This window comes from Echeneis naucrates, chromosome 3 (assembly GCF_900963305.1).
Source record: "Echeneis naucrates chromosome 3, fEcheNa1.1, whole genome shotgun sequence".
Classification (NCBI taxonomy): Eukaryota; Metazoa; Chordata; class Actinopteri; order Carangiformes; family Echeneidae; genus Echeneis; species Echeneis naucrates.
In genome coordinates this window covers 24,309,645-24,336,386 of record NC_042513.1, presented here as the reverse complement: position 1 = coordinate 24,336,386, position 26,742 = coordinate 24,309,645, and the positions used below count along the sequence as shown (strand labels likewise).

The 26,742-nt window shown below is 42.7% G+C and overlaps 1 protein-coding gene across 19 annotated transcripts in view; it reads right to left on the bottom strand.

Moving 5' to 3' along the window:
* Positions 1–7,321: 7,321 nt before the first annotated feature.
* celf6 (CUGBP Elav-like family member 6) overlaps positions 7,322–26,742 on the bottom strand; it is a 119,785-nt gene continuing 100,364 nt past the window's right edge. For 2 of the 19 annotated variants that reach the window (XM_029499047.1, XM_029499048.1), the window contains exons 6-13: positions 19,335–19,478; positions 18,149–18,293; positions 16,702–16,851; positions 15,836–15,898; positions 15,357–15,359; positions 15,180–15,260; positions 11,561–11,644; positions 7,322–7,449 (exon numbers count right to left, since the gene is read on the bottom strand). In XM_029499047.1, the coding sequence (XP_029354907.1) occupies positions 7,322–7,449; positions 11,561–11,644; positions 15,180–15,260; positions 15,357–15,359; positions 15,836–15,898; positions 16,702–16,851; positions 18,149–18,293; positions 19,335–19,478 (798 nt within the window). Of the gene's footprint in view, positions 7,450–11,500; positions 11,645–15,143; positions 15,261–15,356; positions 15,360–15,835; positions 15,899–16,701; positions 16,852–18,148; positions 18,297–19,334; positions 19,479–26,742 lie in introns of all 19 variants that reach the window. The other 17 variants (XM_029499040.1, XM_029499041.1, XM_029499054.1 and 14 more) reach the window with 12 other exon arrangements.

The following is a 26,742-nucleotide window of genomic DNA, read 5'->3' as shown; positions in this document are numbered from 1 at the left end:
GACTCGTTTGCTTATAGGGGCTGATGAATGTTCCTCCCTCTGCCCCCCTCCCCTCATTTTTACCCCCCCCCCCTTTTTCTTTACGACTTCAAGTATTATTATTTTTTTTTAAACAACAGCAAAAGTTAGCAAATCTACTTCTTTTTTTCTAGTCTACTTTACTATTCTACAACCTGGTGCTAAATCCGCATCCAGAGCAAAAGATCAGCCCCTATACTACGATTCCATGTCTTTTTTTTAATACATTATTTCCTTTTTCTTTTATTCGTACTTACAGTAGGCCACTGGATATTGATTTAATGATTTTTTTTTTTTTACTACGAGTAAATTGTAATACTTGCAGCTACAAGGTATGAGTTTTTAAATATATATTTATATATTTATATATTTATATTCTTTTAAAAAGCGTTTAGTCCTTTGGTCCCTATTTCCTAAGGAATGATGCATGTAAATTATCCTGGATTCTCCTCGTCTCCTCTTCTTCTGCTCGTTTTTCCTCTTCGATCCAGAGCTTGCCCTGTCACAGAGCACAACACCTGTGTAGGCACAAAAACCAAAATGGCAGCAGGCTGGTGTGTGTGTGTGTGTGTGTGTGTGTGTGTGTGTATGTATGTGTATGTGCGCACACGCATGTGTTTGCTTCAGTACTTGAGTTGGCATTTGCACGTATTTATACATGTACAAAGTAGTTTTTTGTATTTTTTTTTGTATTTTTCTTTTTTTTTTAAGTGTAGCATCTTAAAATGTGTATGATTGGTTTGTTTATGTGTGTTTATCTATATCCTGTGTCAGTATGCATGCTTTGAGCATAATGAGTCTATAAAGGTTTTTTTTTTTTTTTTTTCCCCATCATGTCTAAAAAACAGCAGCAAAAAGTTGGTCTCTGCAAAAAATCTTCTTCCACAGACGCCAAAGCAAAACAGGGAAAAAAGAGGCATTTGCGAAGAAAAAAATTAAATAAAAATAAAAACAAAATATAAATAAAAAAACAACTCTGGGATCCTTTCTCTCAGTCACCCAATCTTTCAGCGGGTTTCCAGCAGGATCAAGGGACCACCCTTCCTTCATGATATGTAGCAGAGCAAGAAGTCTTTGTACTTTTACTGCACTTGTGGAAATAAGGTGTTGTGGCCCTTCATCCTGTGACACAGAGAGAGCGAGAGGCAGAGAAAGAGGGGAAAATAAGGAGAGTGATTCAGTGAGGCTGCGGCAAACATGCTCAGGGTTGCTGGTTCCTGGTTATCACACAGACTGACAGGCACAGCCAACAGCATGAGAAACAGACGGGGAGGAGAGAAAAAATAAAAAGAGGAGTGTGTCAATCAAAACCAGAAATAAGTGGGCAAGAGGTGGGGTGGGAGATTTGTGTTTAAACCATATGGAACAGACATCTACACTGTGACAGCACTAATCCAACGAAAGGCCTAATTTAAGCTGACTACATCTCCCTGCATTTAAAAAAAAAAAAGAAAAGGGAGGGGGCGGGGAGGGAGGAGGTGTGTGTGTGGGGGGGGGGGGGGGTTGCAGTTAAATGTTGCCCGAGATGTTGCCGTCATTCATCTTATTGTTTATTCATTACAAATCGGATACCGAAAAAACAAGAAGGAAACAGGAAAGGTGTGCGCGTGACTGTTAAAGCTGTGGAATGATTATATAAACAGACAAATTGATGGTTGTCCACTTTGAAAGAACACACATATATTTCAGGAAATAACCTTTAATTGGCTTCCCGTGACCAACCAAGCTAGCATCTCTCCTGCCTTTGCGTTGGCTGGACTCTGGTACCAAATGTGTGCGTGTGCGCGCCGCTGAGCTTGGCGCATAAAAGACCTAGTTTACTGCCTATCATCTCTAATATGTTGCGAGCGGTGACGTGGGTGAAGAAAGGCTACAAAATCACTGCAAATCACTCTCTGGAAGTGAACATGAAAGGGGTCTGACTTTGTTACACGAACACGTGCCCAGATGCTCTTTGTTCTACCTTTCCGTTCCTGCAAATGAGCTTGTTACCATTTCATAATAGATCTGCCTTTTTAGATGTGGGAGCAGAGATTCTAACTTGTTTCCTATGTGTGCCGAAGCGAGCCGGGCCATTAGCAGCATCAAGCGCTAACAGTCCCCCGATTACAGATGCTCTCTTTTTAGAAGCCAGGAGCGACTCTCACTATACATCTGCCACGAAGCAGAAGAGAGACACAGCGGCTTTAAAATACATCTTTCCAACCCCCCCGTCCTAGTAAGCAGCTTCTTTGAAAACATCACAACTACTTCCCCCTACTTCAGATAAAAAAGAATACATTTTTTTCTTCTTCCCCCTCAACATGCTTTTTGTCCCAGCATTGTGCCCTCCCCACCACGCTGCCACCTACTTGAATGGCTCCATAAAAGAAACCTAGCAGTTAAGAGGCATAGCAGTTGGCAAAAGCACCTTATCCCTGCTGGCTTGCCTAGCTAGACACCCCCCCCCTAAGTTCACTGGATAGACTATTGGAGGTGGTGGTGTTGGGGGGGGGTCACCTGCAGGGCTTCTGAGAGAACAGGGCAGAACGAGTTGGATGAAAAGTCTTATCAGGGTTTGGCCCTGAGGGGGGGGGGGGAGACTTTTTCAGACCTTTATCACTGTGAGTCTGTTTGCTGCCTTTTCATTTTCACACAGAATTTTTATTGGATTTTTTTTTTTTTTTTTTTTTTCATATAACAATTATCTCAAGCACAAGCAGCCAAAACAAAAAGAGCTCATTTATCTGGAGGCATAATCCTACTAAAATATACAACAATGGGCAGCAGCAAATACTCGTCCCAGGTATTTGTGTTTTGCTCTGTCTCTGCGCCGTGCTTACACATCTCTGTGTACAGTATGGCTGCGCGGTGGACGGATTTTAGCCATGTGCGTCTACAGTGCTGCCTGCAGCTCCGCTATCACAGTGTAATTGGTTTGCACCCTCATAAATAAATAAATGGGAAGTGATTCTCATGTTAGGCAAACAAAACAATCTTGCAGAAGTACTCCCTGTGCAGATGGAATCCACGGAGAAGTAGAGTGTCAACATTTGCCTGTGCTCTCTGTGTGAACGGTGGAGATTTAATTGGCTACACAAACATAGGGTCATCTTGGCCATCTCTCAACTAAACAGCTGTCGATCGGATGGAGAGGGAGGGGGAGGGGTTGGGGGGGCGGACAAAAGGTCCTTTTTTTTTTTGCAAAGAATCAGACGTTCGTGAGAAAAAAAAAAAAACAAATAAATCATAGTTTGCTTAAAAAAAAAAAAAAAAGAAGACACTGTAGATGTGAATGTGAAGAAATAGAGAAAATAGAAAAATGCAGTACATCCATACACATGAACCCCACAAGAAAAAGTAAAACATCACAAGGGCACACGGTACAATAGCACAAAGGGTTAAAGGCCACTTCCAGTTATAAACCAACCAACCAGTCAGCACGTGAGTTACATTATGTACGACAAGTACCAGCCAAGAAAGGCGTCAGTTTACTGCACTCCACAAACTGCCAATATACAATATACAGTATATATAGATATACATAGGAGGGCAGAATATAAAGAGATAGAGTTTAGAGATATCAATCAACGCCACGTCATGCAACGCAGTCACAGTCCCACCACATGACGTCATCCAAAAGAAAATGACACCATGGGTTCAACTTACAGCTGTGGGAACTTGGCCCCATGACAGGTGTAGGGGGGGGTGTGGCTATAGCGGAGAAAGGCCACCTCACACTGTGATGGGCCATGTCAGGTTGCCAGGTTGGTGGGGGTGCAAAAGAAGGAAAGAAACAGTGGGATTTTCTCTTCCTTGAGTCAGAATTCAAAGCACCCTTTCCATATTTGTTCCACACTCTCACTTTATTCTGCCTGACAAATCAAATGAGGTTATTATGGTTATTACCATATAACTGAAAAAAAAGGGAAAAAAATGACAAGTAAAACAGAAATAACAGAATGAATAATCTTCAACACAGCACAAAAAACGGCCTTTTCTTGTGCCTCACTGTGGTGGTGGAATATTCTCAGGATGACAACATTTGCAGGTTAAAAGGTTGAATTGATGTTTTTATATTCACAAAGATAACCCTTAAGGCAGAAATGCATATTTCAGAAACTTGTCCTGTCTACAGTAATTGGATTTGCCTTGCATTGTTTGCTATGAGGGTGGCCGTACAGTGAGTGCTTCAGCTTTTTTTGCATTAAGTTTATCTTTAAGACACCGAACGCAATTTCAGAGTAGCAGGGCTCCTGAGACCAGCGGAAGAGAATGCTGTCTGATCGTGTTTTTAATTCAACTTCAAAGCGAAATCGTCAGTATTAGAAAAAGAAATAAAAAAAATGGTGCCCTCTGAAGTTATCTACATACGGAAGTTTGTACCTCAACAACACTAAACTTCATCATTCAAGTTTCATCAAAGTTTTTCATCGTTAGAATGGAGGAAATTAAAAAGTTGCTGCTGAACTTTATTTATTTGAGTTTTGTTGCTCAAGAGCTCAGTGTACTGTCTGCCACGATACAAGGCAATGCATGAAAAAAAGGAAAAATAAAATCTTAAAAGAAGATTGGTCAAATCTTAAAAACACAACTATATATAGGATCGCTAAGAATGTGTAAACCTAGACTGAGATTATAGACTTGGCTCCGAAGGTCCTCAAGAACAAATTTTTTTTCCTTCGGTGTTTTCATGGGATTGCTCTTTGTTTTGGTCTATTGGTTTTCCTTAACTCAACAATAGAAATGGTGTAATAACAGAGGAAAAACACAGAGATGGATTGAATCACACCAGAGACGAAGGAAGACATGAAACAAACACACACACACGGACCAACATGCACCAAAACAACGAGTCTCTCACACACACACACACACACACACACACACACCTCTCAATAAAGTGACAGAATGTTATTGTGAGAAATGTCTGCACAAATACCGAGTACATCTCAATGACTGTCCTGTCATTCAGTGCCATTGCGGGGATATTCTCCATTTGTCCCCCGTTGATGTGCTACATCAAAATCAGCCCCCCCACCCCCACCCCCACCCCACCGCGTTTCTCGTCTTGAGGTGTCTGCTTTGAAAGCTTCTCTTCAATTAGCAGGACAGAGCTCTATTCAAATGCTATCAGGCAAGGGGATAAAAAGAGCATCTATCACTTATATGGCACACCGCCTTCCATTAATGCCATCTTGTGGCTTTTAAAGAGTCAAATCTAAAACAAACAAATGGTGCGACCATGTTGTTATTTATGGAGGAATATAATCCGGGTTTATGTTATTGTAATGAAAAGTTGTCCAGCCAATTGGGTGAAGAGAGCATGCATCTGTATTATTTGTGCAGCGGCTGCTGCACTTTGTGACAGATGGCCGATGATTCTTTGAATCAAGCCTGACACTGTGAAATGAGTCTTTATTGAGGGATGGAGCTGCTTTCAGCAAACTATCCTTTTTAATTATTTTGCACGAAAGCTTTAACGTTTTCAGGATCCGAGGAAAGAAACACCTGAATTTTGAAGCGATCCGGCTGCAGACGTACTGGCAACTCAAAACAATATAACCTTATATTTGCTGTCTTTGTTGTTGTGAGTGAGTCTGTCACGAAAAGCATCCCCACGCAGAAAGTTTATTGTAAATTAACTGTGTAAACACGGAGACGGTGTGACTGAATGACATTTTGCATACTTGGCCCTGAGCCCTTACGACAAACCTCCCAAATAAATGATCATTTTAAGTTCATGTTTTATAGTTTGTTGTTGTATAGTTGTAGTATGTTCAAATATGGTTTAGTGACATGAAGGATTTTTCTAATTCATTTACATTTTTTACCCGGCCAGGTAGTTAAAATGAGGCATGAGAACATGTATTTATGGATAACACTAGAACGAACGTGTTCTAAAATCACTTCAACTTAAAAAATAACATTATAGAAATATAACTTTTCTGTGTTGTTTTTATTCGAATTTTTACTACTGCGAATATTTTTGAAACAATGTGGAAGTGGTTTTATTCATCGTTTTAGTTGATGGGAGACTGTCGAGGCATCACTCGTACTAACCAAATGGTGCTTACAGGAGCTTGTGCTGTTTTCCATCACTGTACATGTCACTGCAGTTTATGGGGTGAGTAAGTGCTTTTCCATTAGGCATCCATTTTTTTTTTATTTTTTATTTTTTTGGGGTGGTTATTTATTTTTCTGAACACAGAAAACATCCAGCATTTACTCAACACGCTCATCAGTAGCCTTGTAAAAAAGTTGTTATACTATAAAAAAATTTCCCATAAATAAAAGCTCTCCTCAAAGGGCCCCTGGACTTTGCTTAGCAGCCGTTAGAAATGTAATGCTGAGCTATTATGGGAGAAAAACTGTTGCAATCTGGTTTCATAAATTTGTAGCTTAACAACACGTATCGATTCTCGACGCCATTCTCGGTAGATCGCTAATTATGCACAGTTGGGTATTGATGATGTCATCAGACTGCACGGGGCATATCATGCAGGTACAAATTAGATTTCAACCCCCAGAAGAAATGAAAAACAATTCAGCGAAGCGGGACAACCTAACAAAAAATCTCAGGAGGCGGACTTTTTCAAGAAAAGGCATGCAATTTAGAAACCACGGCGCCCTGACAGCTTCACAGCTAATGTGTTTAAAAAAAAAAAAGGTCCATGTTGACATGGAAAAAAAGAATACAAATTTCATGTCACATCAAGGATTGTGGCGACGCAGAAACAGACTGATGTGGATCACTCAGGGCAGGGATGAGTGCGTTCTGTAATGTCATTAGTTGATCACATTTCTGTGTGCATGTGAGAGGAGAAATGTTAGTTGAAGGCGTTTGACTGGGAAGTAGCAGCTGTGAATATCTTACACTTACACTTAAAACCTGCCTGGAAACTGAACCCCATACCATCGCTGTTTGTTGCCAATTTTTGGAGGTTTTTTTTTTTGTTTTTTTGTTTTTCTCCTTTCCTTTTTCGGGGGTTGAAATATTCATGCAAGACGCAAGTCTGATGAAATGCAAATGCACAGTATTATCTAATCATTGATCTGATAACAGAGTTAGAGAAAATTAAAGTTAAATACTTCTCAGCCAGATTTGAAATTGAAATAACAGCTCATGTTTTTTCATGAAAGTTAAGGGGCAGCGATCTTTCACATTCACATCTGCAGCAAAAAGACAAAGTGCAAAACCAGTAACTAGGCTGTAAAGTAGGGAAACGGACAGTTTGAGTTTTATTGGGAATGGAAGGACGTGGTAAGGCGCGGTGTTAGATGGCATGGGAGTTACTGTACCTGGGTATGGACAGCCGACGAGTCAGTAAGGTCGGTTGGCATCCTTTGGCCGCTTTAGCTGCACCTTCAGCCTCTTCATGCCTATCTGAAACCCGTTCATGGCCTGGATAGCAGCTTGAGCGCTGGACGGGTTATCAAAACTCACAAAGCCTGAGACAAAAACACAGAGCGAGATGGGGAGCAGAGAAAAATGGGGAAAAAAAAAAGAGAGAGAGAGAAACAACACATCAGTGGAGAAGAATGGGGAGAGATGAGAAGAAGGGGAGGAAGGAACGAGACAGGGAGAGAAAGAAAGCCGAGATCGGAAAAAAAGTGGGGGAGAAAAAAGACCCTTTTTAACTCTCAACAATGCCACAACAATAGGTCTTTGTTTTCTCTTTTCAGAAGATTAATTGAAAATCTCTGAATTAAAAAGATTACATAAAATACCACAAAGGCTAATAACGCAGATATTAAAAATCAAACGAAGTAGAGCTATTAGAAACCGGGAGTTTAACTTGAGCAGAGAACAAAAAAACATGAAAAGGTGTTGAAAGATTAGAGAGAGGGAGAAAACAAAAGGAGTTGTGTGGATTTTTAGAGCAAAGCAGTGTCTGTAAATGTTACCTGGCCGTTTGGCAGGGCTGTGTGTGTGTGTGCGTTTGTGTGAGAAAGTGCTTTTTCATGTTCGTGTGTGACTGAGTAAAGAGTAAAGGGCACGGGGGTCGTGACGAGATGCTAGGAGCAAGGTGTGGAGGACGGAGGTGCCTGCTGCTCTGAGTTATCACCTGGGTGTCGAGGTGGAATGAGCCCACAGCTTTCCACGCCGGGACTCCTTGCCTTCCCTTATCAGACACCTCCGTGATTGACGGCCCAAATTTTCCGCCTGCCAGCTGATTTGATCACACTGCTATGGGTCCAATTTAATTTGGGGGGAGAGGGCAGGCTTTTGTCAGTGCGGGCGAGATAAGGCTTCTGCTTTTACAAACCCTTTAAACAAACTGAGCAGGGAAGGACCTGTCAGTTGGCAGTGATGCCCCCCCCCACACCCCCGTTCCTACACATGCACATGCACTCACGCCATCCCTGAATTTAATGAATCTCCATACCTCACATTTTACATCCACATGCCAGAAAGGTGATGGGATGCTTTGGGTCATAGTACAGAAGATGAGAAACGGACAAAGATCTAGTGCAAACTAGAAGCGCTTGAGTTCATGCGTATAAGATATTTGACATGTTTCCAGTTTCAGCTGTTTTTCTGGCTGATGTTTCACATCTTTGATGCAGCGCTGACTGTGAGGAGCTGTGCGACTCAATACTACAAACACGACTAGTGCTTGAGGTATGGCTCTCACCGCCACCATCCATATCAGCAGAACGCCGGCACATGTTGTGTTGTCATGCATTTTTGATAAAAATGCGCAGAAACTTACAAAAAATTATTAGTTGACAGCGGAGGGAGCACAGCTGGGAGACCAGGCAGAGAAGCTGAGAGGGCTGCACAACAAAAGCGCCCCCCCCCCCCCCCCCCCAAAAAAAAAAAAAAAAAGTTATGTAATGATGCACTAAGTGCTGTGAAAATTCCTTTCTGCAGCCAGAGCGACGGCAGCGTAGAGCTGCTGTTCTGCTTTACAGGCAGAAAGAAGCGATTTCTTGCTTGCCTATAACTTTGCTATATACCACACTACTTCTGTCCTATCGGTCATCTCCTTTGGCACAAATGCGTCGACCTGCAGCCAATCCCTTAAAAATAGTTAGTAATAGCCCAGATGAAGCTCCAGAACGTCGTCTTCACCTTTTTTTTATTTACCTTATCACATGATTATTTTGATGTGCCTGATCTTTGCGGTTGTTACAGACTTTTTGAACGTGTAAATGCTGCAGGGGCCACTTGCCCTGATTTAAAAGGCTGGAAAGAACAAAAAGTGAAAAGGCTTAAAAAAAAATAAATAAATCTGAGGCCCTTTAGCTAAATTACATTCCCTTGTGTATACATTCTTTTTTTTTTTTTTTTTTTTTTTTGGTGTATCTAAAAAGCGACGGGTTTACTGTCTTGTGTACGTCTGTCTTTCCATTCTCAGGAGACCTTTTGAAATTCATTTTCTGGCTAAATCCAGCTTATTCCACTTAACAAGGTGAGCTTTGATCACTTTTAAGAGTCAATATTGAGTGACTAAACACAGAGGATGAAGACTAATGTTGCACCAACAGAATTGCGGGTTGAATTACACACACAGAACACAACTGTATAACTCCTCAAAAGTGAATGTCTCCAGGCATTTTTGCATAATGCATATTTCATTCATACTGGAGAGGCGATGAAGCACAACTCAGGCTAATGTTAAGTGTTAATTGGCATATTGCAGGACGTACATGCTTCAATATAAAGTCGGTGTCACAAATTCATTCCCATTTTATCACAGTGCAAATAAATATAATGAAACAGTCAGCCGTCTCTGTTGACAGTGACACATCCCTTAAGTTATACTCCAAATCCTACTTCAGAAGCACATCCTTTTATAGGAATATGCTTTGAGTGCTCCTCCAGTGACCTTTTCATCATATTGAAAATTTTCAAGCTTCTCTGTAAACACTCCATCTCACAGAGCGATGTCTGATTATCTCGTCTCAAAATCCTAAAATGTAGTTCACCTGTGCTGCGGAGAAATCAGGCCACCGAGGCAAAGACGTTTCTGTTGAGACCCGCAGTCACTCTGTTGTATTTCTTTTTAAATGGTCGTCAACATTAACTGTTGTAACACGATGTTTGTTAAAATGCAGTGAATAGATTTTATTTATTTATTTTTAGATTGTTCAAAAGAAAAAGCAGGTCATTTAAATTAGGATATGCTGCTTTTGGGGAAAATTTAAATCTTGGCTAACAAAATACTAACATATCTTCCGACAGACTGAAAAAGCTTAACGCTGACGCGTCTCTGCTCCTCTTGTATGTTCTCTGCAGACGTACACACAGAGTAGCCATACGAGTCTGTGTCTCCACGATGCCCATTAAGCGCACCGTCAAGGCTTAACTCACACATTTTTAAGATGAAGTGTTCCAAGTTCTTGGAGGCCTAATAACTTATCCCCCTTAATGCACAGCATCTTCTGCCTAATTTGTTAATGTCTTACAAAAGAACCCCGGGGCCTCTGCTATAAAAAGGAGGGAGAAATGATTGTGGAGGGAAAAAAAAAAAAAAAAAAAAAGAAAACCCACAAAAGAATGGGTTAAATTGCTGTTTTTCAGCCGAGATCTTAATTACTAGCCGTGGAAAATAAGCCGGTGAGACTGATGAGGTCAACGCCCCTTTGTCCTTCCCCCTTGCTGACTGACAGATAGTGATAACGAGAGGCATATGTTTAAAAGAGAGCGAGCACGGGGAGAGGAAGAGAGACTGTCCTGAGAGAGAGACAGACGAGGAGAAAGCCTCATAGATGTGCCATGTTGAAGAGGAACTGAAAGAAATCCAATGCTGGGAGTCTCTCTGCCTTTCTCTCTCTCTGTGTGTCCGTCTCCTGGGTGTTGCTGTCCAACTGAATCAACAGCAAGGCCCACACCAGTCTATTATTATCTCTTTAAGCTCACAGATTCCACCTGCACCGCCTCCACCCTGATGAACTGGTTTGCTGTGTGGGAGGGCGGCGGGAGAAAAGCAGGGGAGGGGTGGCGGGTTGCTGCTGGGATGCCCTGCTGGAGGATTGGGTGGAGGGTTGTGGTGGGGGTGGGGGGGGGGGTCCAGGAAAATGCTTTTCTATTGAGTAAAGGCAGCTGGGAATGGCAGAGAGGGGGAGATGGATACTGATTGTATTAGGAATGGTGTGATATAGAGAGGGTGATGAATCAATATGTGGAGCAAGTGGCAATTGTGCAGAGATCTTTGGGTCAGGAGCCAGATGAGGGATTCATTCATTCAGAGCACCCCCCCCCACCATCACCACCACCACCACCAATTTCCACCCCCTTCTGTTGGCAGGTGATGGAGGCAGACAGCACGCGTTGCTCTCGTGTCCCCCCTCCCCCCTGCTCAGCGCTAACTTTAACATGTTAATTGCACCTTGATTAGGATAGACATTGGGAATAAAAGCAAACGCAAACACAGATTGCAGGAAAGCAACAAGGTGCATGAGGAGATTGCCAAACACAGCCACCGTGTGACTTTGTTCATTTAAGCTGTTTCTGTTGGTTTTTCTTTCTTCACGAGGTCCACGTTTGACTCACCGAAACATTTGCTCTGATTGGTCGCTCGGTCCACGAAGACTTTGGCGGAGATGACGTTGCCAAAAGGCAGGAACATTTGCATGAGCTCCGCATCTCCGAACTCCTGGGGCAGGTGATAAATAAACAGGTTGCAACCTTCTGGCCCTGGTGATGAGAGAAAGACAACAGGAGGGTCACACTGAAGCGTAAACAGGAGGCGCCCAGCGCGAGAAAGACTGACCACGGTAACATTGGTGGAAAAATGACGCAATTAGGACAATAATCCAAGGACCATGTGAACTATGTAAATAGCAAATCCTGATGATCTTGCCTGAGACATAAAAATGCGTCGAGTTTCTCAGGTCATCGCATTTTAAAGAGTCCAAGCAGAGTTTACGGTCAGCTCTTTTTGCGGTTGTCATTTGAGACCCCCCCAGAAGCTCATTTTACATAATAACTGGATAGATAGGTGGCTCTTTAAAAAATAAATAAATAAATAAATCTTATACGGTTTAAATGTGACCGTTGTCTCAGAAGCTCAGTGCAGCGTGTGCACATGTAAACAGCCACAGAGAAGCAGAGAGAGGAGCAGTAAAAGAGATAAACAGCCGGAGATAAAAACAGACAACAGGAGGGAGGAAAAAACAAAAAACAAAAAACACAGAGAGGCTGATTGAAAGAGAAAGATTGAGACGGTTATATTGAGAAAGTGAAACACCGAGATGGAGAAAGAGAGGAGGCGGCATAAAGACATAAGCCAAGTTTTTGCCCTAAGTTGCTGTGTGACAGTAGGACTGTCTTCCGATCTCCCTACATCCCTCCACACTCATCCACCCGGCTGCCACATATTGTACAGGCCAATCTGGATAAAGGCAGGAACGAACTGGAGAGGGAGAGAAAGAGGGAGAGAGGGAGGGAGGAAGGGAGGGAGGGAGGGAGGGAGGGAGATGTGATGGACTTGGGGACAGTGTGCTTGCAGCTGGCTGGCTGGCATTCTCTCCTGTCTCATTGCTCAGGGTGATAGCATGACGAGATGAGACTGGGGCTGGTGAGAAGGCTGATAAGAGAGCTGCAGTGGTGGCTGGTTGTAGTACTGCTATGCCTCAGAGAGATAGAGGACACACACACACACACACACAAACAGGTTAATGGAAATAGTTAGTTTTTTTTTTTTTTCTTCCTCCTTTTCTCAATGCTGAAATTCAGTTGTCTGTTTATCTTTAAGTTTATGATGGCGAATTCATGCGCTGAAGAGAACTGGTTTGGTTAAAGGAAAGAAATTGTTTTTGTTGCTCATAGATTTTAAATAAATGAACAATGAGCTTTTGTTGTTTGTTTATCATTTGACCACTTGGCTGAGTGGAGTTAAGGTCATTTTGGGACTTTGTTATTGTGTGAATTTAAACTCGTACTCTTGGCAAATGGAGTATGATGTGTTCTACTGTACATGTATTCTATTCATCAATCTGAAAAAGAGCAAAATGATCTGGAAGTGCATTTGGATGAGTTCACCTGGCTTCGTTAGCTGTACAGATTCACATATGCAGAATTTATTTTTTCATTTCTTCAAGCAGGGATGATTTTACACATCAAAGTCTGTTTACAGAGCTTGGGTAGTGTGACCTCACAAGTCAAAGCCTTTTAGGGCCAAAAAAAAAAAAAAAAAAGCCTCAAGTTATGTCATTTGAGGTTACATCAGGAGTGGCTGGTGAAAACAAGAAAAAAGAAACAAAAAAAACTAGAGACGTGACATGTGAAACAAGTGATCTCATTAGATCCCTATAAAGCTCACCCCTCATTACAGAATTTGCAATCTAACTATCAGCGGTTTGAGTGGCATTTTGGGTAACGAATTTGTCAAGTTTTGGACAGAAAGACAAAAAGAAAGTTTTGAAACTGGAGTAAAAGACATCAATTCGCGATAAAACTAAAAGCTTCTTTCAAAGTCTACTGTCACCTCAAACACCCACTAACCTAAGAATTATTCTTCTCAGGTTGGTGCCGATGCTTTTAACCCAGTGGCTCTCAGGCTGTGTCCAAAATCACTCCCTCATTCACGACTATAATAGACACAGTATAGTTTAATCAATAGCACTCAAATGAGATTTCAGACACTCACTAATCATTATCGCTGTCACTGTGTTGAGTCACACAGCAGCAGGTTTCACATGTATAACATGCAGAGTATTATTGGGATCGCAGTAAACAAACCACAGAAAAAATGTCGTTTTTGCCCCTTTATGGATTTTTCGAGGACGCTTGCTACATCACGGACACAGTTTTAAAGTCAGAATCCAGACACTAACAAAATTGAGTAAATATTAAACATGGACAGATTGAAAGTTGGCACTGAGCCTCTGCACAAGGCGGTCACCTTCAAATTCCTTGTGCACTGGCACTTTGTGCTGCATTTACTATTTTACTTATTTTACTTTTTAAATCAGTTCAGAAAACAAAGTAGTAGAAAGTTGAGGAGTAATTTGTTTAGTCACAAACATGTGACAACACTGCATTACTCGGGGTGTAACATACAGCATTTCTCTCTCGGTGTCAGTATGTGCTGCTGTATAGTGTTGACGTGTCACTGTGCTGCCTTGAGATGCTTCACTGAAGTGAAAAGGACACATGTTGTCAAAGTGGTAGAGGAAAAATTTGTCTGGTTAAAATGATATTTTTTCGGATTTGGGAGGAATTTCTTTGTCAATATGCTCCCAGACACGGAGGGAGACAATGCATTGTTGGAATTTTTAGCTTTCAGAGGGAGGTTGAAGCCGAGGCTTGACTGTGCCTGTGTATTCAGGTTTAGGTGTCTCTTGTTAAATGGCAGTGCTGCAGACTGTGGCAATGGACTGAGACAGACTGGGAGAGGAGCCAAAACCCAGTGGAGGCCAGAACTGAGACAGGCCACTGGCTCAACCAGGAATAGCTCTGTGAATGTGTGTGTGGCGGTCTGTGTTTGCATTACTGTGACTTCTATAATTCTTCCTAATGATTGAAATGTTCCTCGGTACCGGTGAGCGAGGGGATGAACTTAACAAAAGCATTTTTTTGTGCAATGATGCCTGTGTGTAAAATGAATAAGCTGCTGGGCTGCGAGGATAAGTGTCTGCATCTCGACTTTATTCATGCACTTCTGCTCTGTGACCCTGGCTTGCACTTTTGCTATCAAAGAATGCCAACATAAACTAACTTTCTCCCCGGACGGTCTTGAAAATACTCAACTTCAGAGTTTCTTTACTGAATATTCATGCCACTCTACATTTTCTCATGCAATCATATAGATGAATAATTGAGACTGAAAAATGGTGTGAAAGAGTGATTTACCATCACGGTGTATCCTATGCTTTATTACATCTGATGCTGTGGCATAAGAACGAACACTACACTAGGAATGGTAATAAATGATTATGCATGCAGCTAATTAATCTGATGAATATTTATAACCACTTAAACACATTGTAATGGACTGATTAAGCAGTCCAACGCTGCGAGTTTGAATTAGTGCAGTTTTTGAATAATGACAGAGTAACTTTCCATCTCACTGCTAATGTTCTTCTCTTTAAATGGGAAGCCTTTTTCTCACATTTTCCCCAGCCAGCTTTTTCCCTCCCTCGCTAATTCAAAGCAGCGCAGCTACATTAGAATGGAACATGGCAATTATCACCTTTTATCTTGGGTGGGCGCGCTTGCTCGCTCTTACCTTCCCTCTGTTGCTGGGGAATGATGGTTGGTTGCTGGGGGAACGCTTGGCTGATTGGCGCATAGGCGGCAGGGTAGGCTGCTGTTGCAAAGGGAGAACCAGAGTGGAATTTTTCACATCTCCATTTTCATATTTGACACAACAAAAACTCAAATCATTATTCCATTGTTCATTTGCGTCCTCTAGACACTGCATAAATAAATTGCGTTATGACTAGAAGTCCGGGCTCATTTGGCTGGTGGATCACCACACAAAGAGCATGGCAAGAGGGGAGTGGAGTACAGTACAAACTGAAATACACAAAGAGAGAATAAAAGCTGATGTAAGCCACAATACTGTGGTCTGAGAGGTCTGTGTTTATCATACCGTAGACTGTGGCAGGTTCAGATCCCCAGCTCATGATGTGCTTTTAGAAATATATATATGTGTGTGTGTGTGTGTGTATAATTTTTGGTGTGGGTGTATAATCAAGTCAAGTGAAAATCCTTTTGAATCCTAATATCAAGTAGCCTAATCCGGGAGAAAATTGGCTGGTCGTCCGCCTGTCTCTACCTGTCATAGCGTCTACTGATGTGACAAACACTATCGGAGAGGCTGGAGGCAAAGGGACAGATGGAGGAAGTGAGAGAGTGGAGGAGGTAAGAGAGACGGATCACCTGCGTAGTGCTGGACACCAGCATAAGCCTGTTGGAGAGGGTCGGTCACCGTCGGACTCTGTGCTGCAGAGAGACGAAAAGAAGGACAGAGAGAGGGGGGTGACAAAGAGGAAAACAAAAGCACACAAAAAAAGACAGGACAGAGAATGGCCAAGATGGTGTTAAAGAGCAAAACTGAAATAGTCTGATCTGTAGAGAACCATCAGGGGCTGGGATCACACAGGGAGTGGGAGAAATGTGGCTTGTCATGTCTCTCGGTTCTTCAAAATGCTTGTTTGCCCCAGATGTTTGCATCAAATATTAACAACATGCCAAACAAACCACTTTGTAGTTCATTACAATCGCAGCTGCCTTTGCATAATGCAGAATGGAAAGTGTGAGTCTGTCAGTTCTTCAGGAATCAGTCCTCGACAACATTAAGAAGCCGAAGACGGGTTGAGACACATCAAATTAACCATAATGGACTGATGGATGAACTGATGGATCCATCATGATACAGAGGCTGGCTGCTCAGAAATCTGCCAAAGAAGCCGTTGATTGACCCTCAAGCCTAAAACGCTTCAGTTCAAATCAGAAAAAAAGATGTCAGGAGAGCGTGAAGTAAAAAAGGATTCTTGTCAACTTCTCAACAGCACTATGCAACATAATTCAATTTGTCACCACTGACACGCTGAACTTGCTTTGTGGCAGCTAGGTTATGTTCTTATTCAGATCATGTATAACACCAGAATAATCAAACATTCATAGATCACCATTGGTACAAGCAGCAATGTGTAAGAGGTGTCCGGGTCAGAGCAACTGTCTCTTGGCAGTAGCTGTTACAAATATATCTCATGTTTCTTTTATGTAAAACCCGATTGGCTCACCTGGGTAAGGGTGAATACCGTTGGTGTAAATGGGCTCCGAGGTGGGCTGCCCGTTGCTTTGAGGCGGGAGGGCACTGAATCCGTTGACCCCGATTGGGGTGGCTATGCTGGGCACGGCTGTGGCAGAGATGCCTGGGGGTGTGCTGGTGCCTGCGAATAGACACAGAGTCATTACAGAGACGGCGGGGTGCACATTTCACATGACGCACTTTTCAAAAATAGGGTTACAAGAGTGGTGTATTTTTGGACTGAGCATTTCCTCACAGCTGTATAACAGGCGTATAATGGGTCCTCGTGAGCACTAATGTGCGCCTTTTGACCCGCCATAAAGGCGCAATGTTGTTTGGTACAAATCGCTACCAATTCAGTTGAAACTAAAGGCACAATTGCTAAAATCAGTCAATGCAACGCATTGATTGAGATGTAAAGGTGACATGGGGGGAGCGTTGCACTCAAATTATTTTTGAAAAGTTCTTCATTATTCATCATTATAGATTTTCCGGCTCTGGGGGAACATAACTTCACTTTGAAAGGTACAATAGGTGCGGTTCCAACATTGACGTCCAAGATAAGATAGCGTGCAGTGAATGCAGACACGTCTGCTTCCTCTTTGAACCACCTTTCCTCCTTGAGGTGATATTCCAAGTCTGTCACCTTGTCAGTGCCCCTTTGTGCTGATGGATTTTTATTATTTGTCTAATCCAGGTGAAGGGCATTTAGGTCTTGTAGGATTATATTTGATAGGCATTACCTGGCGTATGTAGGCCTTGTGGATTACAAATGCCAGGTACAGCGTCAAGCCATTTTATTTAATACATTTGCAATGACCCTGCCTTCAGGCGGCCTGCCTACTTAGTGTCGAGCCATCAAAGCTCCTTATGACAAGGGCCAAAAAGATAGTTCGGACTGGGGTCTAGGATTATCTCACACAAATCTTTGCTCTTATATTGTATAAGCCAAGGACTCTGCATCCAAAGTCATCGGATTGGCTGTGTTCCCAGAAAACACACACTGTCACAGAGACACAGAGGGAGAGAGCGAGAGACAGCCAGAGAGCGACGGAGATAATGAGAGAGTGGAAAAGAGAGAGAGACTATAATGTGGCTGCCAATGAGTGTCAAGGAATGCTGTACATCTTTTCCCATCATACCTCACCCAATACAAAGCTCCGCTTCCTTTAATTCAACACTGGCAATGTCTGCTAAGGCCCAGAATATGGAGTCTACATCTAAAGAAATGGAACAAGGGCAAAAGTAGAAAGGCCTTGAATGAATATATTACTACCGCTTCTATAATTCTTGCTAATGATGAAAATGTTCCAGGGCAGCAGTGAGAAATGGAGAGAAGTTCTGTGTGTGTGTGTGTATGTGGGCGTGTTTGCACGTTCCTCTACTCTTGCAGCCGTGCCAGTTGGTCTGTGCGTGCACGCGAGCCTATTAGTATATACCTGAGGACGGTGTCATGGGAGTAGCCACCAGGCCGTTGACATTGAAAGCTGCCATTTGCTGCATTTGCGCGGCAGCGATGGCTGCCATGGGGTTCAGGTAGGACCCTTGTGTCGCTGCCATCAGGGCTGCTTGCTGTTGCATCATCTGCTGTAGGATTAAAGAGCAGTGGGGAAGAGAGGCGAATGGCGGGAGGGATGGAGGGAAGGACAGAAAAGGAAAGGAGGGTGAAATAGCCGCAGGACTGGAGCATGTTTACTCTCACATCTCTGTTTGCTTGGCCCATGCCTTGTTCTTGAACAGAGTGGTCTGTGTTGCCCTGCAGCGTTGCTTCGCAGCTACTATAACTCCGCTTTGGCCTTGTGCTCATTATACTCACGCAAGATAAAGCCTGGATGCTGAGATACGTATAGCAAGCTGGAGCCTATATCTAAATGCAATGTGTGTGTGTATATATATATATATATATGTGTGTATATATATATATATATATATATATATATATATATATATATATATATGTGTGTGTGTGTGTGTGTGTGTGTGTGTGTGTGTGAGAGAGAGAAAGGGGGCCAGCTGGCAGAGTCAGTGGAGAGATTGTGCGCGAGTGGGCGAGTCTCACCTGTCAGGCTGAGTTGTTAGCTACTGTATGAGTGCAAAATCTCACACACGCCTAACTCAGGCTGTGACTTTCATGTGTGAATATGGAGCAGGGATGAGGTAGGTTGGCAGGGGTAGGGGGTGTGGGCTCCTGGTAATGACGTGCAACTGTTTGAGCGTTGAAGAGCATGTGTAAGTAAATGAAATGTTAAAGAGGCGAGCTTGGGTTGGCAGTTCAAATTCATTGACAGGGATGCAAAGTAAATAGGAAGTGGATGCTTGCCACCGTATGAAAGCAAAAACAGTGTAGTGCTGAGCATACATGATGAGCAGCTTCCCTGGACAAATGAGGGGATAAAAAGACAATATAAAAAAACAGTACAGCATTTTCTGTAAAGCCTGTGAAAATTTGGACTCAAACAGCCATTTATTATTGCGAATCACTTAAGTAGTTGTTCTCTGCGATCGTTGCATGCCTAATGGGAGAGATTTAGAGTTCAGACCTTAAATCACAACAGTTTGGTTTTCTTTTTTTTTTTTTTTTTTTTTAAAGCTCACCGTCTCCTCCCCCGCCGGGCTGAGACTTACAGCATGAGAGTAGGCGCCATAGGCCCCAAACTGGATGGTCATGGGACTGAAGATGCCGAGCTGGCCCGCCATCTGGTGCATCCTACGCAGGGTCCTCTCCTTATCAGTGTCTGCAAACTTGACCACCAGACTGGACGAGGCACCCTGCAGAGACACGTGCATTTGAAAGTTTAGTAAATACGCAACTAACTTGACTGTTGATGTATATCTTCATGAAAACTCTTTAATAGGAACTTCTGTGTCTAACTTCTGTGTCTTTAAGTGTCTAATCAAGGAGCCTAAATATAGTAAGTCTTATGTTCGGTTCAACAACGTAGGGAAACTAATAATCTTTTGCGACTACCATGGTTACGTTCAATCAGCAGTTTTGGATATTCCACCTGAAACTTCAGCAAAACAGCTAATGAGCTGGTGTTTATGAACAAAACTGTCTGCAGACTGAATAAATGTTATTTCTCTGCTAAAAACTCTAACAAAGGCAATAAATAAAAGAAATTCCCTGAAACCAATGAGAAGCATCATTACTGTTTTTGGCGACTTGCATTGTTATAAATGTCGGAGAAGTTTGTTGCTGCTGTCGATACGACATCCTTTAAACTGGAAGTGCGCAGATATATGAACATATTCGACATTATCAATCTGACCATAACCTAAATACACGTAATTTAGAAACAAGGTTAATGCATGCATGCCGCTTTTGTTGTGGTTGAAAATAGATTTCGCTCGTGTGTTTCCCTCGGGAAATGACCTACAACAAAATGTTGGCCATAAAATAAAAAGAAGTAGAGCTGATCTGTCCCGGTGCATCAACCTTCTGTTATTAAAAGCACAAGTGCGAATCCTTCACATCACCTCAAAGGAGAAATAGTGGTACGGATACTATTCTCTGTGTGTGTGTGTGTGTGTCCAGAAGAAGATAACACTTCAGTCGTCCAGGTCGAGTATTTCTAAGACACGGCAGCCGGTGGAAGTGAATATGCCTGCAGTCTCTTAGCTGTCAGCGTTAAATGGAAGAGAATAGTGAGTGATATTTGCTTTTGTGAACTCCAACTCCACTGTATACACTGGGAGTGAACTGTGATCCTAACCAGTTCCCACAGGAGTCCCAGTCCCCCACTGGTGAAGCTCCACTGAATACAGTGCTGGGTAATTAGGTCTGACAAAAGCCTTCGGCATGTGGAGGGCGAGGTATTGACTAATGGCTTTGCCTTATGGCAGATATAGTTCCATATTGATGTCCGTGCTCCTGAGTTTGCATCCAATTAAATTATTTGAGAGACAGAGACCAGAGTCAGTTCCTCATGTGACATCCAGGAAAGGAGAGATGAAGGGAGAGAGTCAGTGTGTGAATGAGAGACAGAAAGACACAAAGAGAGAGCGAGAGAGAGAGAGAGAGGAAGAGGAGGCTGCCAGCCAGAGAAAGCAGCCACAGACACTATGAAAAGGACCAGGCTCCTATTTAATTACAGGCAGTGCATGCTGGGAAAGAGCATGGAGGACCACCAGGACAGAAGGACACAGGCAGCCAGGGGGCAGTCAGGATATGATTAGTAAGATCATAAAAGCAAAGACACAAGGAGAAAAGGACTCCATAATCATTTGGATCCATCACTCACAAATCCCTCATCCTGAAAGGGTCACTACAAATTCAGGCTTTGATTGAGATTTCCATATTTTCTTTGGGTGTAGTAAACATTAATGTGAGGGAACTGCAGGAGCCTGAGCGGGGCCGGACTTATTGATGCCTCACACACACACGCACCTGTTACTCATGCACGGTTGGACGTGTCTCCGCGCACGAGAAATTGAGCACCAAGTTTAAGCCTGAGCGCTGGTTACATGACGAAAGCGGAAGACTAAAGCGGAGCTATCCGAACGGAAAATCACAGAAACAAACACACTTGGTGCCGTCTGACGTCGAATATCGCGACGCCACAGTAAACGTGTGCCTCAGCCACAGGACAGACAGCCTTTGTCTTATTGCAGCTCAGTGCGACTTCATGCCGTTTCATAGTAACTCATACAAAATGTGTGTCCTATTTTTGTAAGGCCCTCATGAAATTTTAACCAGGAAAAGCTTAGTGATGGTACCATTAACAGGGCTATTTGCCAGGGTGGGCTCATGCTTTGGAGTTTGACAAGTTGTATTTTTATCAACACATGGCACTGACCTCAGTCTTTTTTAGATTTTTTATTTTATTTATTTATTTATTTATTTTTTTTACAATAGCCTAAAGTCAGGCACTGTTTTCTCAAGCCTCATCCTTCCTTCAGAAACAACATTTTCTGTTTTGTCAGATTCTATAAAAAAAAAGACAAAATATGCATGTACTGAAAAAAAGAATAAAAAGGGGGCACTTCTTTGCAAGCTACTTGACTAACCCATGTGAAATTGTGTCATTCTATTAACGCAACCAAGAGAATGTGTTGGCTGTAGATAACTGTGAGAAAGAGGCTGGGGAATAAAGGAAGGCATCAGCAAGCACCCCAGGGACAGTGTGTCTCAGATGGGATCCTATCAGAGCCAGCCAGCACCCTACCTCAGGCCAGAGGAGACCCATCTGGTGTTTCTCCCTTGGTGCCATTTCAATTAGTTAAATCAATACTCCGACGTGGTGGCGTTAACGGCACAGTTTCTCCCTTTCTAATTTCATTTCATCCCATCCCCCTGACCTTTTTCGGTTCTTTTTCAACTTCGCGGGCCAGTTGAAGGGACAGGGCTGTTGGATTTAATGAGGCTGGCACTGAGCAAACATCTACCTCCAGCGTCGCCGCTCACACGAGCGCACAGCACGAGGGCCTGGCATTTAGATCGCATTCATTTCCTTTTTCTTTTTTTTGTGTGTGTGTGTGTGTGTGCGTATGTATCTGTGTATTCTTACATACGCTTAATACCTCATGAAGAATGCATTGTGAGCATCGGGTCTGTGAAAGCCCGAGGCTGCTTGTACTCATTGCACCATGACTTCAGCCAGACTAGTCCAGACTGTGACGCGAGTCTGGTCCAGTCTGGCTTCTCCCAGCTGAGTGCTCTGCCGTAGACGACAGCACAGGAGGAGCCCCAGTCTGCAGTGTCGACGCTGAAAAGTCTTGGCAGCAACACTAAAGTGCTACAGCGTCTTCTGTAGGTGCTGTCAGCGCTGCCACTCATGTCTGAGCCGAGCATTTCTGACTTTCATAACATAAAAGCCAATATATCCCCCTCTTACAAAAAAGAAAAGATTGTATCCTCACCCCTGAATAGGAGAATTTCATATCCTTACATCTCAAGTGGATGTATTCTGACTAGATCCAAGGCCTAATCAGAAAAAGCAGATTTCAGAGTGTGATCCCGCTCACGGATGAGGAGTTTCTTTCCACGTAAAGAAAGAGTAATATGTGGCCGGGTAATGAAGGAACAGGTGGCAGCAGACAACAGGCACTGGATGCAAAACAGCTACTCCTCACTGGTAGCAGAAAATCACAAGCTGACAAACAAACAGAATAATAACCTCCACCGGCATGACTCCTATACCTGGAGAGAAAATGAATTCGCTGAATTTGATAAGGGCCAACAGGGAGCCTTCAATTTTGACAGGTACAACTAAGGAATTTGTCACGGGTTCAAAAACTAATCTAATTTCTTGAACAACACACTTGACTTGCGAAAATCTCCCATATTGGATTTTGTGTAGGAATGAATTGTGTAGATGGAAAAATACACAATGGTAATTGAGGGATTAGAACTCTACTACACAAGTGAAACAGCATTATTCTCTTATCTCTGCATTACTGTGATAAAAAAAAAAAAAACTAAAATCGCTGCTGCTAAGTGTCTTGCAGCAGGTAAGCAGACACTCATCAGCCATTTTCTACAGATGCTTACAGCAATATATTACAAAAGACGATACTCGTTGAAAGGAAACTGTCATTTAGAAAGGCATGCTAATGATCAGCCACTAACGTGCTAACAACGTTCTTCCCCCTCCATTCAGCAAACTTATAGCAGCTACTTTTAAATGACAAATGGAACTTCCAGCTTTCCACAGACTTGGAGACTCCAAAAGCGCTAATCGAGAATCTGTAAGAAATTAATTGAATACACCGGAACAAGTTTGTTTGGTAATTGGATGAACCTCCTGTGGGCTTCGCGCTCAACTCTCTGAACCTCACCACGTCTTTGCTAGCCTCACGGGAGAACTGTCTCTCATTAGCAGCGGATGATGCTGTCTTGGTCTGGCTTTGCTGTCTGCCACATACCGCTTCAGTTGCCGAGTACACCGCATCAAGCCAAAACACTCAGAAGAAAATCTGCCAGTGATACTGGTGTTTCACTCAGCGTGCAAAAACCATGTTTTGTCCATCGGCGACAGACTGGATGTGACAAAATCCCATGCAGCACTTGAGCCACAAGCCTGCTGAGTTTCTCCGGTAGTTTCGTGTTGTTTCCGATGACTTGTGTATTATAACGACAGTGCTCTCTGGCTTGGTCTTATCTCTCATTAATCCAGAGCTATACTATCAGACACATGCACGCTGTTGTTGCTGCCAACACCGGCGAGCTCCACAGGCCCTGTCAGCCACGCTGTGACACCGATCGTGACAATGTCTGCAATTTGCTGGGTGCTGTCTGGCTGCCCTCGGCTTTGACATTTGAAGTTTTGCCACCTGTGCCTCTGCAGCCTTACTGTAGTGCAACAGCTGAAACCAGTGAGAGTGACTGCTCTGTGCCCAGTCACCTTTTAAGTTAATTTTGGAAGCACCTGCAATCCGCAATAAACATCAATTAAAGCTATGACCCGATCTATCAGTGCGTGCCCTTTCGTGGCATCCCTTGCCCTTAAGCTTCATTAAAGCCTTTCATTTTGGGCCAGCGTGTTTTGGTGCAGGTATTATTTATGGCATGTGTGTGTGTGCCAGGTAACACAGATGCTGCAGAGAGAGAACATTAAGAGGGAGAGAGAGACAGAGAGGAAGTGAGAGACAACTCTTTGTTCAATGTTCATCCAGACCTCACAGCTGGCAGCAGGCAGCGAGCAGAGCAGCCCACTCTCTGAATCCTGCCTCCTGTTAGTCTGTTGTTGACGACATGTGGCAGTGATATTATCCAAATTAACTGCATCCCCCATCGGTACCAAAGCCTTAGTTGGGTACTAATGGCCACCTTGCCTATTAATCTGAGAGGAAGTTGGATTTGTGGCGAGGAAGATAACAGGTGCAGGGATTGAGGGAGAGAGATATGGATAATATAGATTATTAATGAACTTTTGGATGACTCGTGATCCGCCTCAGGTCTGTTTGGGGCTCCATATGTTGCCTTGGATGGTTCATCTGCAGCAGACCTCAGGTGGCTTACTGACCCAAACTAATGCAACTCTGCCTGAGCTATAGCGAGATAGACACACACGAGTGTGTAAAAGTACTGCGCACTAGCCAAATTTCGACAACCAAGCGGAAATAACAGCCTCACAGGAGTCCAATTATGTAAATTTCTGGATGTAAACATATTCCTTTGATTGAGTCAACAAGATATTTTGAGTAGAAGGTAAATATCTTGATTATAATCAAATTTTTGTAATTGTGCATGATCAGTGTGCAACATAATTACGGCTTGGCTCATGGCCCATGGCTTATTAAATGTTGACCCTTGTGGTTTACATGCCAAGAAGTTTGGTGTTTGCAGCACACAACAGTCGCACACAAAGTTAAAGTGACTCTGCCACTCATTCGGCTCCCTCACTACTTCAATGTAATGCAAAATGAGGCATCATCAAAAAGATGTGTAAATTACATCTGGCTTCCAGGACACTATCTGTCTGCCAGGAAGCGTCCGTAAATATTTATTGCGGAACATCAGTGAAGTGTGTGAAGGTGCGAATGTCTGCCAGGAAGAGTGTGTGCTCAATGTGTGTGTCCAGCTGTGCAGCACTCAACACACCTGCAGCACTGGCAGCAAGATGCTTCCTAAATCATCATTTCTTTTACTTAAGCCTTTTTGGTGGCCTCTTTCACCCCTGACAGAAGCATATCCATTTGTAATTTCCTGGCCTCATTCTTCAACTAAACAAATCAACACCAACTAATGCTATTTCATGCATTTCATAACGACTGTATGTCAAGCTGGACCAACACATCGCTACTTACTTTCCACGAAAAAACCAACAAAACAAAACACTGTAATCTAACTAATTTATTTTTTATTTGTAGCACAGTAAACTCCACTGACACAACAATGATTCTCATTTTGCATTTCGTTATAAGTCAACAGTTTGTGTGATTCTGTGTAATGGTCGACACGTCACAGTCATGACAACAGACTCCTGTTTCTGTGCGCCGCGTCCGCGCCGAATGAAATGAAGTGACGCAGCAATGGTTGCTATTTACAGAATATCCTACGACGCGTAACCAGGCTCTGAAAATAAATACTGAAAAAGCTAAAAGATATTGGGAGGCCGATGAACCACGAGTGTCCCGCAATATTATGAATGACTCATATCAGGAAGTGGTTAAGGAAGCAAGAGTGGCTTATTAACCTGACCTTATTTCGAGATTCTTCCTAACTCTAGGGTGCTTTTCAATATTATTGAGTCCCTTGTTAACCTCCTTTATACTCACTTTAATGAAGCCTCCCTTGATAAGTGTTTTCAAGTAAATGTTTAATATTCTTCAACAAAACGCAGCACTCTGACAGGGGCCAAGCTGTCACTGCTAATAATTTGGCAATTAAGCTACTTTTTAATCATTTCTCACGTGTTGCTCGAGGAGGCTGCGACACGTACGAGGCCTTTTAACTGTCTTGTTCAGCAGTCAGAGCTTGTACTGATTGTACTTATCTATTGCCCTCTTGGCCAGTAGGTGTAAGTTATTGTTTTTTTTTAAGCTGGTTGTTGAGAGACAGCTTTTATTGCTTTCCTAGAAACACTATCCCCAACCAGCTTTGGATTCCGGATAAAATATAATTTATTTTAAATTATAATTTTTTTCTTTATTCTGCTAAAATTCTACTTTCAATCAAAAGCACATCAGAAGGTCTCACTATTATGCTGATGACACACATCTATATCATAAGGTAAGAATCTGTCCAGACATTTTCATAAATTGCCTAAACAGCTTATGAAGCATCAACATCTAATCACACAAAACTCTGAAATAATCTCTATTGACACTCCACAACCAGTTCAACTGCCTAAACATGACACACTCTCTCCATTTTAAAGCCATTAATTTCAGTTTTCAGCCGTAAGTGCCGTTTAAACTATTATGTTTTGACAAGGACATAGAAACATTTTAATCCATATTGTAATTATGAAAAAATCATCCAGGCGTTATATGAGTAGAAATTATGTCTTGTCTTTCACTTGCAGTGAAGCTTTAGGTCATTATGGAGCATAATTTCAACTCCAACACCTATCAAAAAGATTTTACACAA